The 17,772-nt window shown below is 46.0% G+C and overlaps 1 protein-coding gene across 9 annotated transcripts in view; it reads right to left on the bottom strand.

Moving 5' to 3' along the window:
- The window catches only part of AGRN (agrin), a 363,672-nt gene that overhangs the window by 78,249 nt on the left and 267,651 nt on the right, over positions 1–17,772 (bottom strand). For all 9 annotated transcript variants that reach the window (XM_067472994.1, XM_067472998.1, XM_067472999.1 and 6 more), the window contains 5 exons: positions 15,823–16,023; positions 9,952–10,100; positions 7,984–8,089; positions 6,016–6,129; positions 808–972 (listed from right to left, as the gene is read on the bottom strand). In XM_067472994.1, coding sequence (XP_067329095.1) covers positions 808–972; positions 6,016–6,129; positions 7,984–8,089; positions 9,952–10,100; positions 15,823–16,023 — 735 coding nt within the window. The remainder of the gene's footprint in view (positions 1–807; positions 973–6,015; positions 6,130–7,983; positions 8,090–9,951; positions 10,101–15,822; positions 16,024–17,772) is intronic.

Here is a 17,772-nt window from a genome sequence, read left to right as displayed (position 1 = left end):
AACCTAGTCTAGAAGATGGCTTCAATTTATGGTGACGCTACGAGTAACACATCTTGAGCCTAGTCTAGAAGATTGCTTCATCATAACGTGACCCCATAAATTGAAACCTAGTCTAGAAGACGGCTTCAACTTATGGTGATGCTATGAGTAACACATCTTCTAGACTAGAGCCTAGCCTAGAAGATGGCTTCAACCTATGGTGACCCTATGAGTAACACATCTTCTGGATTAGAGCTTAGTCTAGAAGATGGCTTCATCTTATGGTGACCCTATGAGTAACACATATTCTAGACTAGAGCCTAGTCTAGAAGATGGCTTCATCTTATGGTGACCCTATGAGTTTGCCAAAATTCGATTACTGGAGGGGTTTAGGGGGAACTGACCTTCCTTTCTAGGAGTTGTAATTCACCCACAACCAGGAAAACGGTGACCTCCACCAATGATGGACCTGGACCACACTTGGTACACAGAACCCCCACGACCGACTGAATCTATTGGAGGCATTTGAAGGGACTGACTCATCATGGTGTAGTTTACTCTTCAGCCAGAGAGCACACTGAACCCCACCAATGATGCACCAGGAGCAAACTTGCCCAACATAACAAACTTTAAGTACTGATGGAGTTTCTCGGGATTCACTTGACATGATGGGGGTTGTAGTTAAGCCAGGATAACCATGTCTATCAAGCAACGTTTCTATGTCTGGATGTAGATCCCTGGAGCAGTGGATCCAACAACAAGAACACTCAGCCTGGCAACTCCAGGTTTATGCTCTCCCTTTCACTAGTTGCCATTGATGCTACTCACGGGTGCAGCCACTCTTGCCATCGGTGACGATGCCGCGGAAGTTCCAGAAGCCAGGCTCACATCGGTCGCACTTCAGGCCCCCCACACCAGGCTTGCAGGAGCATTGCCCCGTCGCAGGGTCGCAGCCTCCTCCATAGGAACCGTACGGATTGCAATGGCAGGTGCCTACAAATAGGAAAGAAAGGGTGAGTGGTCAAAACTCCCTAAACCTGCCATTTATTTATTTCTATATTCTCTTTCTATCCGTCTCTTCTCACCCTTGCAGGGGACTCAGAGAGTCTTACATAAGGTCACCACTGAATGCTATGTAATCAGTAACATAAGATACGATACATCAATGTAATACACATATTAAAACACATAAATATCGTAAAATGATTAAATCCTATGGACGCTATTTGCATGCTACATTGAGCTGATTCTATATTGCACTACTCAAACTTCTGATTGCAAAGCCAGGTCTTTTGCTTTCTTTATACTTCCTTCTTTGCTTCCAGGCTGGGCTTCTTTCTCATGCAGATAAACAGCTTTGCTCTCAGAGAGCCTCCTCTCACACCGAAGTTACACAGGAGCTTCACACAGTAGCTTTATACAAAGCAGCCTTCACACACAAGCTTCACACATGATGGCCCTCTTTCAATCTGGGCCTTCTCACAGCAGATCTTACCATACTGAGGCCCACTAACACTGAGGCCTACCTCACACTGAGGTCTTTCTCCCACTGAGGCTTTCTCACACTGAGGGCTCTCTCAGACTGACACTTTTCTCCTACAGAGACCGAAGCTTCTCACATACTGAGGCCTACTAACACTGAGGCCTTTCTCCCACTGAGGCCTTCTCATACTGAGGGCTCTCTCAGACTGACACCTTTCTCCTGCAGGCACCGAAGCTTCTCACAGAAGGCCTTAACATACTGAGGCCTACTAACACTGAGGCCTACCTCACACTGAGGCCTTTCTCCCACTGAGGCCTTCTCACACAGAGGGCTCTCTTAGACTGATAATTTTCTCCTACAGAGACCGAAGCTTCTCACATACTGAGGCCTACTAACACTGAGGCCTTTCTCCCACTGAGGCCTTCTCACACTGAGGGCTCCCTCAGACTGACACCTTTCTCCTGCAGGCACCGAAGCTTCTCACAGAAGGCCTTAACATACTGAGGCCTACCTCACACTGAGGCCTTCTCACACTGAGGGCTCTCTCAGACTGACACCTTTTTCCAACACAGACTGAGGGCAACTAAGCTATAGGCACACCTGCTTATATTGAAATACAGCGTTTGATGATTCATTACACCCAAACCCTTTCAGTGCTTGACTCAGATTTTTGCAATTTTTAAATATTTCTGACAGTCAACTCTGCTGGACTGAATTGTCTAAATGCCCGATCACCATCTCCCAAAGCAGCTACTCTACTCCCAACTGAAGAACGGAAAATGGAAATTTGGTGGACAGGAAAAGAGAGTGAAAGATGGGATTAAAGCCAACCTTAAAAACTGTGGTATGGACACTAAGAACTGGGAATCCTTGGCCCTTGAGTGCTCTAACTGGAGGTCAGTTGTGACCAGCAGTGCTGCAGAATTCGAAGAGGCATGAATGGAGGGTGAAAGGAAGAAATGTGACAAGAGGAAAGCACATCAAGTCAACCCTCACTGCAGGAGAACATACAGATCAAGAATAGGACCCCACAGCCACCTATGGACACTACATCCAGAAGACCATCATCCTCGAGCTATGAGGGATTGCCTAAGTAAGTAAGTAAGTGCACAGACTATGGTATCATCCGCATATTGGAGTTCTATAACAGATGTTGTTGAAGGACTAATGCCTGTGCCAAGCTTCATTGCTCTCCGTCCACAAGAAGTGGGTCAGAGGAAATCTTTAATGAGCGCCCCTCATATCATAACTCATTCTTGTTAGGTGACTTCAAGTAATTTCTGACTTATGATATCACAGGCTTCACAGGGTTTCCTTCACAAGTTTGTTTTGGAATAGATTTACCATTGCTTTCATCTGAGACCTCCAAGACATGACCCAATGGTCTTCCAGGACGAGTAAGAACTTGAACCATGATCTCCCAGATGGGTAGCACAGCACTCCAACCACCATTCCCACTCTCCAGATGGCGAGGCATTCTGCGATTTCCCGCTTTCCATACTGGTTTGGGGATTCAGGAAGCGGCAGAGCAAAATTAAACTTCCTTGAGCTTTGCACTTTCGGGCTGACGAAAGAGGTGTCGAAAATTAAAAAAAGTGCTTCCTTCCTGAAGTTGTGTCTCCCACACACTTTCGTGGAGGACAGAAGGATGAGAAACTTGGTGCAAACACTCTCCAAAAGTTGAATTTTTGCGTTTACATCCGCATTCAAGGCATAGGCTCAGCTTAAGAAGAGCAGCAAACGGTGCCGCGATGGTGTGGTTTCCAGGGAATGCGACTCGATTTCAAGCCACTACTTTAAAAAACTGTTTTGTGGAGTTTGCGGGTTCCCCAGACAGTTTTCTTTCTACTAATGCGTGCTTATGCGCCGTCCCGCTACGAGGAGCTGCTCTCTCTCATGCAATGTCAGGAAAAGCAATTGTTCCCGGCTTTTATCTGCTTATTGGCATGCAAAACTTCTCAGGGACGAGCATCTGCTCCCTGCTGTCTGCATGCAAATGCCCTGTTAGTGGGAATCAAATGGGAACGCACAAGTGGTCCAGCCCTGGGCCAGCTCCTCAGAAGGAGTAGGAAAGAGTACATTTGGTTTCGACATGGGCAAGCGACCGACACCAGGGAGAGGCTGTCAGTACTGCTGTTTAATAGGCATGGTTAGGTTCGGTCAGAATCTTCGTAATTCGGAATAAATTCGGAAAGATTTGCTTCAAATGGGAATGCACAAGTGGTCCAACCCTAGGCCAGCTCCTCGGAAGGAGTAGAAAGGAGTAATCCGATATAGGCAGTTCAAAAGAGAGAAATGGACAAACTGTTGGGTTTCATCCCTGGACTGCACAAGTCTCTTGGACGTCCTGTGACAGCAACCACCGAGTTTCACAAGCAAAAGGTTGACAGATTGATTCAGGACGATCGTCATATCATTCAGAGAGAAATTTCAAGCATAATCGGCATTTCAAAAGTACGGGTTTGTCACATTATTGCTTTGCTTGGCTATCGGAAGATCTGTGCACAATGGGTACCCAGAATGAGAGAATTGTGAGACGCTGGTTGCGGAAACAGAGAGTCGACTACAGAGGGGAATTTCAAGCATAATCAGCATTTCAAAAGTACAGGTTTGTCACATTATTGCTTTGCTTGGCTATCAGAAGATCTGTGCATGATGGGTACCCAGAATAAGAGAACTGTGAGATGCTGGTTGCAGAAGCAGAGAATCGACTTCAGAGAACAATTTCAAGCATAATCAGCATTTCTCAAACGTGTGGGTCACATTATTGCTTTGCTTGGCTATTGGAAGATCTGTGCATGATGGGTACCCAGGATGAGAAAACTGTGAGAGGCTGGTTGCGGAAACAGAGTGTCGACTTCAGAGAGCAATTTCAATCATAATCAGCATTACTCAAGAATGTGTGGGTCGACTTCAGAGAGCAATTTCAATCATAATCAGCATTTTTCAAGAATGTGTGGGTCACATTATTGCTTTGCTTGGCTATCGGAACATCTGTGCATGATGGGTACCCAGGATGAGAGAACTGTGAGATGCTGGTTGTGGACACAGAGTGTCGACTTCAGAGAACAATTTCAAGCATAATCGGCATTTCACAAGAACGTGTGGGTCACATTATTGCTTTGCTTGGCTATCGGAAGATCTGTGCATGATGGGTACCCAGAATAAGAGAACTGTGAGATCCTGGTTGCAGAAGCAGAGAATCGACTTCAGAGAGGAATTTCAAGCATAATCAGCATTTTTCAAGAATGTGTGGGTCACATTATTGCTTTGCTTGGCTATCGGAACATCTGTGCATGATGGGTACCCAGAATAAGAGAAGTGTGAGATGCTGGTTGCGGAAGCAGAGAGTCGACTTCAGACAGGAATTTCAAGCATAATCAGCATTTCTCAAGAACGTGTGGGTGACATTCTTGCTTTGCTTGGCTATCGGAAGATCTGTGCACAATGGGTACCCAGAATAAGAGAACTGTGAGACGCTGGTTGCGGAAACAGAGAGTTGACTTCAGAGAGAAATTTCAAGCATAATCAGCATTTCTCAAGAACATGTGGATCACATTATTGCTTTGCTTGGCTATCGGAAGATCTGTGCATAATGGGTACCCAGGATGAGAGAACTGTGAGACGCTGGTTGCGGAAACAGAGTGTCGACTTCAGAGAGCAATTTCGATCATAATCAGCATTACTCAAGAATGTGTGGGTCACATTCTTGCTTTGCTTGGCTATCGGAAGATCTGTGCACGATGGGTACCCAGGATGAGAGAATGGTGAGACGCTGGTTGCGGAAACAGAGAGTCGACTTCAGAGAGAAATTTCAAGCATAATCAGCATTTCTCAAGAACGTGTGGGTCACATTATTGCTTTGCTTGGCTATCGGAAGATCTGTGCACGATGGGTACCCAGGATGAGAGAACGGTGAGACGCTAGTTGCAGAAACAGAGTGTCAACTTCTTCTGTGACGGCTTCAGAAAACTTGCTCATTGTTGGCAGAAATGTATCCAATGTGGAAAAGTGAATAGTGGTAGTTAAAGAGGATTATTTCTGCGTTTGATTTATTAAAATATTCCCACCCAAACCCAAGTAACGAAGGTGGAGGCATTACTTTACATTCAACCCTCGTTGTGCTTTCTTCTGCCCCACTGGTGACCTCAGTGACTCTTGACCCAGGCGCTCCTTGAGTGATTAAAGCTGCTTCCAGGACTCCGCCACTTATTAAATTATATGGGGCATGAAATGACTCTACAGCCCCATCACGGCTGCCTACTCCAAACTACCTTACGTACAATGGAGGCAAACCACCACTGCCCTCACGGATACCCGCTAGCCAGCTGGCTGTCAGCCCCAGCTGCTAAAAGGGCCGCTAATGCTCTCCTCATCTCGTTAGGTTAAAGAGTCAGCAACATCTAATTATTTCATAAAATATTAATAAAGCGTTCACCGGCACGGCCAGCTGCGGCGGAAAATGCTCCGCGAGTCGGACTCGTTCGGATGAAAACAGGAGTCAATGATGCTGCTTCTAAATAATCCCCCAGTCCCACACGAATTCAACTCACTGGGGCATCCGGCGGAGCCGACACCGAGGGCCAATGTCACGTTGTCCGGACAGCATCCATAAACGGTCTGGCTACAGTGGAGGACTTCAAGAGGAGGAGGAAGACTGGTGACTCCTGCCGGATATCAACAAAGAGGAAGGAGGTAGAGTCATGGTTCGAGCAGCAGTTACAACCAAAACAGAAGAAGGGATGTCCACAAGGAATTAATGTTGTCGCCGGGAAGTCACACATTGGCAACTCGTATCATCCCCATGCATCATGGCCATGCTCATCTTGGATGGGGATGATGGGAGTTGGAGCCCAACACATCTATAGGACACAAAGTTGAGGCAGCCTTATGTTTACCTTCAAATACATGGACAGAGAACCCATGGACAGAGAGCCAACTATAAAATTTTACATACAATATATACTCGAATATAAGCCGACCCAAATATAAGTAGAAAAGTAGGGTCAACTAAAACAATATGGTATCAACAATACTACTACTACTACTACTACTACTACTAATAATAATAATAATAATAATAAAACCTTCCAGCCTGGGAAGAGAAGCAGAGCAGAAGCCGAAAAGAAAACACACTGTTTAGGAAGGGGAAGAGGAGAGAGAAATAGATCATATATTGCAAGGGCTTATCTCCCCCTCCTTTCCCTTTTCAAAACATAAGTAAGTTGCTCGGAGCACCTTGGTGGAGAGCGACTAATTAAGAAATAAAGTGAAATGAAGTGAAAACATTCCAGCCTGGGAGAAGGAGAGCAGAAGCAGAAAAGGAAACACACTGTTTAGGGAGGGGAAGAGGAGAGAGAGAACTAGATCATGCCTTGCAAGGGCTTCTCTCCCACTTCTTTCCCTTTCAAAACAACATGGGAGGAGAAGCAGAGCAGAAACAGAAAAGAAAACACACTGTTAAGGGAGGGGAGGAAGAGAGAGAAATACATCATGCCTTGCAAGGGCTTCTCTCCCCTCCTTTCCCTTTCGAAACATCCCAGCCTGGGAGGAGAAGCAGAACAGAAGCAGAAAAGAAAACACACTGTTAAGGGAGGGGAAGAGGAGAGAGAACTATATCATGCCTTGCAAGGGCTTCTCTCCCACTTCTTTCCCTTTCAAAACATCCCAGCCTGGGAGGAGAAGCAGAGCAGAAACAGAAAAGAAAACACACTGTTAAGGGAGGGGACGAAGAGAGAGAAATACATCATGCCTTGCAAGGGCTTCTCTCCCCTCCTTTCCCTTTCAAAACATCCCAGCCTGGGAGGAGAAGCAGAACAGAAACAGAAAAGAAAACACACTGTTAAGGGAGGGGAAGAGGAGAGAGAACTATATCATGCCTTGCAAGGGCTTCTCTCCCACTTCTTTCCCTTTCAAAACATCCCAGCCTGGGAGGAGAAGCAGAGCAGAAACAGAAAAGAAAACACACTGTTAAGGGAGGGGAGGAAGAGAGAGAAATACATCATGCCTTGCAAGGGCTTCTCTCCCCTCCTTTCCCTTTCAAAACATCCCAGCCTGGGAGGAGAAGCAGAACAGAAGCAGAAAAGAAAACACACTGTTAAGGGAGGGGAAGAGGAGAGAGAAATACATCATATATTGCAAACAATGGCCTCCAGGCTCCGTTACCAGCTTGACCTCAATATAAGCCGAGGGAGATATGGTAATCGTCGCTGCTCTTTAGTTTTTATCCAGTTTTGGTTCCCAGATGTTACTGATTGACAACTCCTATCACTTCTGCAGACTGGGAATAATGAGAATTGCAACCCCAAAGTCCTTGTGACTCTGAGGCTGGGAAAAGGTTGGATGACATTTTGACATCAGACTTCATATCCAGAAGCCTTGTATCTGCCATGTGTTCTTGACTAAATAGAACACATGGCAGCATTCCAGATCTTCCTGTATCCCAAGTCCCATGAATTGTAATAGCCCAGCATCTGGAGGCCACACAAAATGACACGCCAGCCCCAACTCAGGAGGGTCACCTCGACAGGCTCCTTGACTCGTCACGTAGATATCTTGTTGTTTCTCGCAGCGTGTCTTCTTCAGTTCACACTCATTCGCATAGGTCACACCGTTGGAGCCACACACCTGTGCAAGGGAGGAAAAAGAAGCCATTCATCAGCTCTTTCTTGAGAGTGAGACTAAGGTGGCGACTGACAAAACTAGGGGGCGTTGGTGCTTTAATGTTGCTGAAGTTCTGGTGGTGAAAATTTCAGAACTCTAACAAAACTTTGTTTGTGATTTTAAAAATACATTATATTTGAACTCTCAATTTGCTTCTGACATCTATATCTATATATATAACTAGCTGTCCCCTGCCACGCATTGCTGTGGCCCAAATGGGGGTTCTGTGTAGGAGGTTTGGCCCAATCCCATCGTTGGTGGGGTTCAGAATGCTCTGTGAATGTAGGTGAACTATAAATCCCAGTGATTACACCTCCCAAATGTCAAGATTCTATTTTCCCCAAACTCCACCAGTGTTCACAATTGGGCATATTGAGTCTTTGTGTAGAGTTTGGTCCAGATCCATCATTGTTTGAGTTCTGGATGTAGGTGAACTACAACTCCAAAACCAAAGGACACTGCCCACCAAACCCTTCCAGTATTTTCTGTTGGCCATGGGAGAACTGTGTACCAAGTTTGGTTCAATTCCATCATTGGTGGAGTTCAGTATGCTCTTTGATTATAGGTGAACTATAAATCCCAGAAACTACAACTCCCAAATGACAAAATCATTTTTTTTGAGTGAAGGACATACATTGGGTTGTTAGATGTCTTGTGTCCAAATTTGGTGTTAATTCGTCCAGTGGTTTTTGAGTTTTGTTAATCCTACAAACGAACATTACATTTTTATTTATATAGATAAAAGTGAATGTTTGTATGTATGTATGCGGAGGGTGGGGGGGCAGGGTATGTGGCAGCTTTCTGATTGGCTGCCGCTTTCACAGGCCACTGCGACCCCCACAAATGACGGACCAGGACCAAACTTGGCACACATAACCCCTATGACCCACTTTATGTCCTGGTGTGGTTTGGGAGAGGATGGACTACATATTATGGGATTTGTAGTACTTTCAAATTATTATATATATTTTTATTTACAAGATTTGTATCCCGCCCATATCAGCCTGAAGGCGACTCTTCAGCACCCATAGATCACTGCGTCTCCCAACAATGACAGATCAGGACCAAACACAGAGCACCCATTACCCACTCTACATCCTGGCGTGGTTTGAAGGAGGATGGACCATAAATGATGGGACCTGCAGTACCTTCACTTACTTCGTGAGAGCATTGGGACCAGGATGAATAATGGACCTAGGCCAAACTTGACACACATAACCCACATGAACCCCATTACGCTCTGGTGAAGTCTGGGGGAGGATGGACCACGGACAATGGGATTTGCAGTACCTTCACCTGACTCACTTCCCACGAAACACTGCACTCCCCACGAATGACGGACCAGGACCAAACTTGGCACAGAGACCCCTCATGACCCACTTTACGTCCTGGTGTGGCTTGGGCGAGGATGGACCACAGATTATGGGACTTGCAGTACCTTCACTCACTGCAACCCTCATCCAATTACAGATATAGATGAAAATTGGCAAACAGAGCCCCCATGACCCACTGTACATCGTGGATGGATCATGGATGATCGGACTTGCATATGGGAGCTGTAGTTTACCTGCACCCATTGAACTCAGCTGACATTGGTCGACATATAAACATGTAAAATCAATTTGTGGGGAAAAAAATCCAATGGATCAATGTGAGGTCAATCTTGAATTTGGATTGTCTTTTTTGCTCCAAGCGAAAAATAAAAATAAACACCCAAGAATAAAGCATTCTCAACAGATGGCCTGCCTAGTTTCTGCCTAAAGTCACCCAGCAAGACCTTGTGTTTGGCCGGGCTTACAAAGAGGACACAGGTGTTTGGCACCTACCGGGTTTCTTGGCACAGCCCCACACGTGTAGTCACACACGCAGCGGTCGTCTTCCACGTCCTCGTCCCAGGAACCGCCATACTGCCGACAGCTGTCCCGGTCGCATTCGTTCAAGTCCCCAGAGCCAGACCCTCCTCCCGATCCGCATTCTGCAGCAAGGAAGGGAAACTGAGCCAAGAGAGCCCTCCATCATCCATTCCACAACTAGATCTGAGTATTCCTCTCTTATTTGGGAATTATATATGGTTTTCCCAAGGAATTCCAATGTTTGTATAAACTAAACACCAATTTCTTGCCGTTGTCATAATCACTCCAATAATAATAATAATAATAATAATAATAAAGACCAAAACCAAGGTCACAACAACATTTGTTATAGAACTCCAATATGCCAATGATAACATAGCCTGTGCACATTCAGAAGACCTACAACGTCTTATAGAACTCCAATACCCAAATGATAACATAGTCTGTGCACATTTAGAAGAACCTACATCTGTTATAGAACTCCAATATGTCCATGATAATGTAGTCTGTGTGCATTGAGAAGATCTACAACATCTGTTACAGAACTCCAATATGCTGATGATAATGTAGTCTGTGCGAATTCAGAAGACCTACAACATCTGTTATAGAACTCCAATATACTGATGATAAGTCTGTGCACATTCAGAAGAACCTACAACACCTGTTATAGAACTCCAATATGCCCATGATAATGTAGTCTGTGCGCATTGAGAAGACCTACAACATCTGTTATAGAACTCCAATATGCTGATGATAATGTAGTCTGTGCGAATTCAGAAGAAGACCTACAACATCTGTTATAGAACTCTAATATGCCGATGATAACATAGTCTGTGCACATTCAGAAGAACCTACAACACCTGTTATATAACTCCAATATGCCCATGATAACATAGTCTGTGCACATTCAGAAGAAGACCTATAACATCTGTTATAGAATTCCAATATGTCGATGATAACATAGTCTGTGCACATTCAGAAGAAGACCTACAACATCTGTTATAGAATTCCAATATGTCGATGATAACAGTTCTATAACAGATTTTGTAGGTCTTTTTCTCAATGTGCACAGACTTCGTTATCATCGGCATATTGGAATTCTATAACAGATTTTGTAGGTCTTCTGAATGCGCACAGATCTTGGAGTTCTATAACAGATGTTGTAGGTCTTTTTCTCAATGTGCACAGACTATGTTATCATCAGCATATTGGAATTATATAACAGATGTTGTAGGTCTTCTTCTGAATGCGCACAGACTATGTTATCACCGGCATATTAGAGTTCTATAACAGACGTTTTTATGACCTTGGTTTTGGTTTTCATCATCATCCTCAATTGCCAATTGTCGGTGATCTACATGGTGATGGTTCTATTTACACTGCCAGCGATGAAGACGAGGGCTTATGGGATGTTTTGTTCCATGCGCCACATTAACCCGGTTGGTTTTGCATGCAATGGCCTTTATGTCATGGGTCACCTCACTGTTCGCTACTCTTTATGTACGTAAAGTTCCAGTATCAGAATGGGAGCTTCCCTCTCTACCAAAAAATGTATTTAGCTATTCAAAATTGTTCAAAGGCTCTCTGAAAGAAAGCGCCCCCAACATTACCCCCCCCCCCCCCGCCCCACGCGAGTGATCAAAGGCAGAGAGTTGGCGCAAACACAGAGAATTATTCAAGTGTTTCTCCCGGAGGGATAGCAACCTGTAATTCCCCCTCGAGGGGAACTGTTTGATTAAGTGCCATGTTCTGCTGTCTCTGCTCTTTGCCAGCTTTCGCCCAACCGTGGGTGACAACTTGTCCTGGCGAAACCGGAGTGCCATCCAATGGGCTTCTAATTGCCATGTTTTGTGTTTCCGCGTCTTTTAATGAATTTCAAATGGGCTTAATTCTATAGATTGTTTTTGAAAAAATAACACAATCTCGATATGTACAGTGTTTCCTCGCTACTTTGCGGTTCGCTTTTCACGGACTCGTCGTTTTGTGGGTTTTTGCATTGAGACATCTGGTTTTTTGCATCAGGACATCAGGTTTTCACAGGTTTTTGAATCGGGACATTGGGTTAACGTGGATTTTTGCATTGGGTTTTTGCATCAGGACATTTGGTTTTTGCATTGGGTTTTGCGGGTTTTTGCATCTGGACATCGGGTTTTCGCGGGGTTTTGCATCGGGTTTTTGCATCAGGACATCAGGTTTTTGTGGGTTTTTGCATCAGGTTTTTGCGGGTTTATGCATCAGGACATCGGATTTTCGTGGGTTTTTCATCGGGTTTTTGCATCAGGACATCAGGTTTTCGCGGGTTTTTGCAACAGGTTTTGCGGGTTTATGCATCAGGACATTGTGTTTTCACAGGTTTTTGCATCGGGTTTTTGCATCAGGACATCGGTTTTCGCGGTGTTTTGAATCGGGTTTTTGCATCAGGACATCAGGTTAATGCAGGTTTTTGCATCAGCTTTTCGCAGGTTTATGCATCAGGACATCAGATTTTCGTGGGTTTTTGCATCGGGTTTTTGCATCAGGACATCGGTTTTCACAGGTTTTTGCATCGGGGTTTTTGCATCAGGACATCAGGTTTTCACGGGTTTTTGCAACAGGTTTTGCGAGTTTATGCATCAGGACATCGGGTTTCCGTGGGTTTTTGCATCGGGTTTTTGCATCAGGACATCGGGTTTCCGTGGGTTTTTGCATTAGGTTTTTGCATCAGGACATCGGGTTTTCGTGGGGTTTTGCATCGGGTTTTTGCAACAGGGCATCAGGTTTTTGCGGGTTTTTGCATCAGGTTTTTTGTGGGTTTTTGCATCAGGAGTGAGCTCCCATTATTAGCTCCAGCTCCTGCCAACCCAGCAGTTCAAAAACATGCAAATGTGAGATCTGCCACTGCCAGTAGGGAAAGTTGGGATTCGAACCCAGACCCTCAAAGAAACTGATCCAAAATTACCTAGGGCTGCCTCTGCGTGCAGATCCGAATAGGGTGGCTGACAGATGTTAATTTTGTCAGCACTGATTGCTTTTTAAGTGCAGGCCAAGGTCTTTAGGCACTGCACCCAGTGTGCCGATCACCATAGGGACCACCTTTACTGGCTTCTGCCAGAGTCCTTGCATTATTATTATTATTATTATTGCTGCTGCTGCTACTACTACTACTACTACTATCCTTTCCATATGTGCTTTGGACAGCCAGAGTCCAGTGCCTTTCTGGACATGAGGATCATACGCAGAGGCGGCCCTGGGTAATTTTCGACAGTAAGCAAAGAGTATTTTGGTGCCCCCCTCCCCACCCAACCAATCATTGATATATATTTTCTGTTCGTTGTGGAGTTCTGTGTGCCATATTTGGTTCAATTCCATCATTGGTGGAGTTCAGCATGCTCTTTGATTGTAGGTGAACTATACATCCCAGTAACTACAACTCGCGTATGTCAAGGTCTATTTTCCCCCAAGAGCGCCTCAAGAGCGCCCCCTGGGCAAACTCAACTATACCGCGATATGCTTACTTTGCGTAATGGGTTGAGCCGCCCTTGATCATACGGTCCAGTCAGGGGGTCGACCCACCCTTGACCTTCCTGTCCCAATCATCTGCCGAGTACGGAAGGACGGGAGAAAGAGAGAAAGAAAGGGGGAGTGAAAAAGCGAGTGGGAGAAGGAAGAGAGTGGCGCTCCCTTCTGCCGACCTCCTCCTACTCTCTGAAGTGTGAAATTAAAGCACTGATAAACCTCTTTGCCGAGGCCTATTACGTGCCGTCACCTTTCATTACTGGCAGATAAAAAGACAATGAGAAGGAGGGTGATGGGAGAAATGGGGAGAGGACAGCTCTTGACAGAAGTGGTGAAGCTGGCAAGCATCATCAGCACACTATCGCACACTCTTCTCGCTCTGTGTGCACATGATGCACAGCTACACAAACCCAGGCCCAAATACATGTGTGTGTATCCTTCTGGAGCAGCTGGACTTTGGCATCAATAGAGGAAGAGAAGCAGCTCGGAGGGTTGCGAGGCAAAGCCTGGAGGCATCCAAGCAGGCAAACTCTATATATGCCCAGAGGCAACAAGGGAGGAGGGATATAGAAAAAGATTCCATCTATGGGAACGGCAGCTCAGCTCTGTCTGTCTGCAAATGCGTAAAGAGAAAGGCAAAACTCAGAGGGGAGCATTTTTGTCTCCTGTTGCCGACCTCAGAGCTACAAGGCTTTGGAAAGAAAATCTATTTTGAAAGTGATATGAAAAGATTCAGACAGGCCCGATATCGCGGGATCTGATCCCAGGTTTATCCCTGTTCTTAAGGTGAAAAGCACACATCTGCATTTTAGGTGGATTAGGAATCAGCTGTTTTTCCCTGTATAAGGAAATAAGAGCACCTAAAGCTTCAGGTAGCTTCAGTTCAACCATTTCAGATCTCCCTGCTTGAGTGGTGATGGCACGATCGTCAGCATAGATGAAACTCTCTGTCCCTTCTGGCAGTGGCTGGTCATTTGTGTAAATGTTAAACATTGATAGTGCAAAGCTAGTTTTCCCTGTAAACTAAACCTTCAGAGAGCTTCAGTTCAACCATTTCAAATCTCCCTGTTTGAGTGGTGATGGCACGATCGTCAGCATAGATGAAACTTTCCATTCCTTCTGGCAGTGGCTGGTCATTTGTGTAAATGTTAAACATTGATAGTGCAAAGCTAGTTTTCCCTGTAATAGGCAGCGAGAGCACCTAAACCTTCAGAGAGCTTCACTTCAACCACTTCAAAACTCCCTGCTTGAGTGGTGATGGCACGATCGTCAGCATAAATGAAACTCTCTGTCCTTTCTGGCAGTGGCTGATCATTTGTGTGAAAGTTAAACATTGATGGTGCAAACTGGTTTTCCCTGTAACATACACTAAGAACACCTAAAGCTTCGGAGAGCTTCACTTCAACCATTTCAAAACTCACTGCTTGAGTAGTGATGGCACGATCGTCAGCATAGATGAAACTCTCTGTCCCTTCTGGCAGTTGCTGATCATTTGTGTAAATGTTAAACATTGATGGAGCAAGCATTCCCCCATGAGGCAGGCCATTTTTATGTTTTTGCCATCTGCTTCTCTGGCCCTGGAACTCAACAAAAAAGCTCCTGTTTTGTAGCAGATTTCCTATGAAGCAGGTGAGGTGATAATCCTTTGTGTTATTATACTTTTTTTTCAGGAGGAGGCAATGATTTACAGAAGTGGTTCTCAATCTGTGGGTTCCCAGGCATTTTGGCCTACTGCATTTCAAAGTTCCCTGCTTGAGCGGTGATGGCACGATCGTCAGAATAGATGACACTCTGCATTAGTGAGTGAGCTTTGTAAGATATTATTTCTAGTGCCCACTTTTTGTTTGATAGCCAAGCAATGCTTCTTATAAGTCAGAGCACGGTCCAGGGAAACTCCCAAGTATTTTGGTGTGGAGAGCTTCTGTTCAGCCATTTCATAGCTCCTTGCTTGGGCGGTGATGGCATGATCGTCAGCATAGATGAAACTCTCTGTCCCTTCTGGCAGTGGCTGGTCATTTGTATAAACGTTAAGCATTGATGGTGCAAGATGGAATTTCCCTGTAATAGGCAGTAAGACCACCTAAAGCTTCAGAGAGCTTCTGGTCAACCATTTCAAAACTCAGTGCTTGAGCAGTGATGGCATGATCGTCAGCATAGATTAAACTCTCTTTCCCTTCTGGCAGTGACTGATCCCAGGTTTATCCCAGATTATCTGGCAATGTGGGCTCATATAATCCAGTTTTTAACTTTGTTTGTGGTTGTGCCATGAAGTTTTGTTTCAGGCCTTACAAAGCAGGGAGTTTTAACCCAAAACACTTCGAGGATTCCCAGCTTTATTTCCGGACTTACCCTCCTCGCAAGGCCCCGTCCGGGTGATCTCAATGTCCTTCTTCTGTTGACAGGCTGCCACTCGCAGCTCGCATGCATTCTCATAGGTGACGCCATTGCTCCCGCATACTCGGCCCAGGGGCTGCTTCTCGCAACGTGGACAGACGCATTGCCCATCCACACATTGGGCCCCGAAGGAGCACACCACGCCCCCACAGGTTTCTAGAAGCAGGGGAAGGAGGAATAATGTCAGTTCAACGCCACACAGAATGCAGTCCAGTGCATTCTTTCCCACCCTTGTGTCTCTGGTTTTTAGGACTCTCTTCTATACAGTGTTCCCCTGCTACTTCGCGGTTTGCTTATTGTGAACTCGCTGTTTGGAAGTGCCTACATTTTTAGAGAGACGAAGGGAGACAGAGCACAAACACGGTTCAGCTCAAATAGCTGCTAAAAATGCTGAGCTAATTAGAAGACACCCTAGGGCAGTGGTTCTTAACCTGTGGGTCCCCAGATGTTTTGGCCTTCAACTCCCAGAAATAATAACAGCTGGTGAACTGGCTGGGATTTCTGGGAGTTGTAGGCCAAAACACCTGGGGACTCACAGGTTGAGAATCACTGAGCTAGGGTGTCTCCTAATTAGCTCAACGTTTTTAGCAGGCGCCTGTGCTCTGTCTCCCTTCGTCTCTCTAAAAATGTAGGCACTTGCAAATCCTCATCATCTGATTCTTCTTCTCCATCCAATTCCTGAACACTTCCCTTCTCTCCTTTCTCCTCTGAAGATGAGGAATCCCTAACATCTTGTCTCCGGGAGTCGCAGAGGCAGCGAGAAGAAGGAGGCTGCTGCTGAAGAGGGCTCAGCACCTGGCTCCTCCTAGTCTTCCTCTTCCTCGTCCTTACTTCCTCATCTCTTGGGCCTCCAAAGAAGAGGGGGAGGAAGGGGACGAGGAGGGGGGAGCATGTCTCCTAATTAGCTCAGCGTTTTTAGCAGCTATTTGAGCTGAACGGCGTCCGTGCTCTGTTTCCCTTCATCTCTCTAAAAATGTAGATACTTGCAAATCCTCATCATCTGATTCTTCTTCTCCATTCAATTCATGAACACTTCCCTTCTCTCCTTCCTCCTCTGAAGATGAGGAATCCCTAACATCTTGTCTCTGGGAGCCGCAGAGGCAGCGAGAAGAAGGAGGCTGCTGCTGAAGAGGGCTCAGCACCTGGCTCCTCCTAGTCTTCCTCCTCCACGTCCCTACTTCCTCATCTCTTGGGACTCCGAGGAAGAGGAGGAGGAAGAGGACAAGGAAGGGGGAGCCTCGGCGCGGTCCTCTTCGGCAGTAGCCTCCTCCTCCTCGCTGCCTCTGCTGCTCCTCGCTCCTTTCTTGGAGAGGGCCGTGCCAAGGCTCGCCCTCATCCTCATCCTCATCCTCCTATTCCTTGGACACCCTTGGGTGCCGAGCTCGGAAAACCAGGCCTCAGCTCAGCCTGGCAGTAGTGTCAACGGTGCCCAAGGGGCCTCCGAGGAAGAGGAGGAGGAGGAAGAGGATGAGGAGGAGGGAGAGCCTTGGCGTGGCCCTCTTTGAAGAAGAAGCAGGGAGCAGCAGAGATGGCGTGGAGGAGGCCACCACTGAAGATGGCAGCCTGGAGACAAGCCCTACCCCAGGATAAGGCCCAGCTCCTTGCTCCCCCTCCCCTCCTCCTCGTCCCCACTTCGCGGAATTTCACTTATCGCGGGTGGTCCTGGAACGTAACACCCGCGAAAAGTGAGGGAACACTGTATACTGTTATTGTTCAACAATGCTACAATTCTACCAGCCAATCCTGTCATCTTCTCCAAGCTTGAAACTTCGACGTGTACTTGTAGACATTGGGAAGTGGATGTCCTTACGACACTCAAATTTCTGTCGGAAATAGCGACCTTCTACAAGCCTCCTTCTTTGTATATAATTCAGATTGTTTACTGTCGTGTATATGTGTGTATCC

The sequence above is a fragment of the Anolis sagrei genome, chromosome 13, assembly GCF_037176765.1.
Source record: "Anolis sagrei isolate rAnoSag1 chromosome 13, rAnoSag1.mat, whole genome shotgun sequence".
Taxonomy (NCBI): domain Eukaryota; kingdom Metazoa; phylum Chordata; class Lepidosauria; order Squamata; family Dactyloidae; genus Anolis; species Anolis sagrei.
Note: the sequence above shows the minus strand (reverse complement) of the source record. Positions and strands in the feature narration are given on the sequence as shown.